Source organism: Papaver somniferum, chromosome 5 (genome assembly GCF_003573695.1).
Source record: "Papaver somniferum cultivar HN1 chromosome 5, ASM357369v1, whole genome shotgun sequence".
NCBI classification, from domain to species: Eukaryota; Viridiplantae; Streptophyta; class Magnoliopsida; order Ranunculales; family Papaveraceae; genus Papaver; species Papaver somniferum.
This window is the reverse complement of record NC_039362.1, coordinates 185,098,141-185,101,015: the sequence shown is the minus strand read 5'-3', so window position 1 is coordinate 185,101,015 and position 2,875 is coordinate 185,098,141. Positions and strand designations below refer to the sequence as shown.

General features: G+C 37.6%; 1 protein-coding gene across 1 annotated transcript; it reads left to right on the top strand.

The window, feature by feature from the left end:
* Positions 1-1,249: 1,249 nt before the first annotated feature.
* LOC113280294 lies at positions 1,250-2,068 on the top strand. The gene has a single exon (XM_026528939.1). It carries the CDS (start codon positions 1,250-1,252, stop codon positions 2,066-2,068), a length of 819 nt encoding a protein of 272 aa, XP_026384724.1.
* The last annotated feature ends 807 nt before the right edge of the window (positions 2,069-2,875 follow it).

Sequence of the window (2,875 nt, the reverse complement as noted above, 5' to 3'; positions counted from 1 at the left end):
ATTATAGAGAAAACCGATTTTGGGTGGATTAAAACAAATAAACATTGTATTCTTGAAACATCAGGAAAATATACTTGGAACGCTTATTTTCTTCATGCTAATCTTATGTTAACATAATATATACCTTCAATCGGCATTGCCTCTCTATGGGGTTGGCAGCAAGTGCCAATGTGCTGTTTATGCTAATATGATTATAGATTCTCCCGTAGTGGAACAAAAGAGGTCAGTTGAAATACAATTTAATCATGCATCAAAGCAGCAATACAAAGAAGCTTGCCTTGATCTGTTCTTTGCATTCCCAAAAGGTACACTGTACACACATGAACAGTGGTGAACACCCAATTTTCTAAACAAGATGCACGTTAGAGAGTTGCAGAAGGTTTACCTTCTGGGAAGGCATTAAGCATATATGTGACTACTGTCTCCTTGTTTTCATTTTTCCATTCCACGCTGGACCCAAATTCGGCGCATCAACTGTCTCACAAACTCCGCTAAGTTTTCCTTCAAACATGAATTTTGCACTTTGTAGTGCGGCTTTTTAAGGTCATTCAAGTCTAAATAGTTCATTACCATTTTTCATATCAGCCTTCTCATCAATAAGCATAGAAGTTCCAACCACACCGTCCTAGGACCTGAGGATAAATATTGATTATTGATAGGGGTGTTATATGTGCATGTATATCTATGGTGGCCCACCATTCATTCAGGAGAAATCCAGACCTCCCTGGACTATGCTTTGGTTTACCGGATAAAACCAAAATAGGATTAACATTATGATGTGTCATTTAATTAACCTAATTAGTGACACATAGTTTGCCACATGTCATCTCTATATTTTCCTAGTCATGTAAGATCAGCCTATATACAGGCAATGTATACATTCCTCTTTGTAACGAACACATGCGAAAAGGAAAGTAATGCTTTCTTTCTTCCACTTGCTGTCCAGTAAACAAAGTTAGTACTTACCTTTACATTCAACTACTGGTTAATTAGTTTGTATACCAAGATAGTACCCTGTATACTATCGTAAGTTTAAGATTGGACTATATCAATACAACAGTAGTATAGTCCTACAAATAAATTAACTAGCCAGATATAAAGAAAGTACTTCATAAGACGTTATCAACATGACATAGCTCGGTGTGTACGTGGTGTTCCAGCCTTTAATCAAACTAAAGGAGTGGCCGTCCGTTTCGATCTTCAGGCTCAATTTCGACAGGTTTGATTTTTCTGTTACATTTTTTTTTAAATGTCGTCGAATTTAGTTAGTTTGGAATTTATGCCACTTGAAGACTCCGGTGAAAATTATCTCTCATGGGCGCTCGATGCAGAGCTGCATCTGGAAGCGAATAAACTTGGTCATACGATCATTGGGGGAGATTGTACGTCATACGAACGCGCTAGAGCTGTAGCTTACTTGCGCCGTCACCTCTCCCCAATCCTGAAACATGAGGTAGCACACTGTAGAGAACCTCAAAAGTTATGGAATACTATAAAAGGGAAATATGACCATTTTAAGGTGGTCACCCTGCCAAAAATTCGTGACCAATGGATTCATCTGAGGTTCCAGGATTTTAAATCCGTATCGGCTTACAATTCTGAATTGCACAAAATCGCTGCTCAATTTGAGATGTGCGGTGAGCCGTTATCAGAAGAATCCAAGCTAGAGAAGATGCTGAGTACTTTTTATGCTTCCCATATTGTACTCCAGCAGTTATATCGGGAACGCCGTTTTACATGGTATTTTGATCTTGTATGCCGTCTTCTCGTGGATGAGCAGAATAACGAATTGTTAATTAAAAATCACGAGTCCCGTCCCTGTGGTTCTGCTCCGGTGCCCGAAATAAATAGGGAATCGTATTCTGGACATGGACATGGACATGATCGTGGTAAGCAAGGTTATCGTGGAAAGAAGCGTAGACGCGGAGGCTATAGGCATAGAAATGCCAACAACCATTCGTATAACAAAAATGCGGAAGCGAAGCAAGATAAAGGGAAGATATCGACTTCCATTTCTCAATATATTGCCCATGCACACCAAGGCAGGTACCTACAGAATCCCTTATAATCAATCCAATTCCACCCTGTAAGGTTTCCTTAATAAAATAGGCATCAAAATTAATCTTCAGATGACCAACATCTGGTGGTTTCCAGTTCTGAATCTGCAAAGTTCCATTCATCCATTTACAGTAACAGAATTATTAATATTTAAATGAGCAAGTTTATTAATGTTATTCAGAGAAAGTAATCAGTTTGGATTATGATTCTGGAAAACCTTTATGCATATATCCTTCTAGATAGTCCAGATTGAAACCATTAAAAGTTTACTAATGTCTTGCCTATTTATACCTGCACCAAAAGTTAAATTATTACCTGCACAGAACCAAGAGATTACCCATTTCCTAAAAGAACCATGCCGAACCAATATATTCCCAACATTAATGTTTAGAGCTAACCACACATATCTAGCATATGGAAAGTTAATGAACAAATGGTCACTAGACTCACTAGGATGATTACAAAGACTACAATGTAGTTCAATTCCATGTTTATATCTAGAAAGCTTGTCTCTAGTTGGCACAATATTTTTAATGCACTTACATACAAACAATTTAAGCTTGAGAGGCAATTTAACCTTCCAAAGTACTTTTCAGACTTGAGGAGCAACAAGTACAATACCTGCATTAATGTTAGTCTGACTAGATAGAACATTATACACTTTTTACTGAAAAGTTACCCTTCTTGTTTGGTAACCAAACAAGAGTACCATCCCCTATTGAAGGAACATTCATTTCAAGAATTTTATTAGCAGAATCAGGAGCAAATAAATAATGAACTAGAGGCACAATCCAACTCCTAGTACCTACGTGAAAGA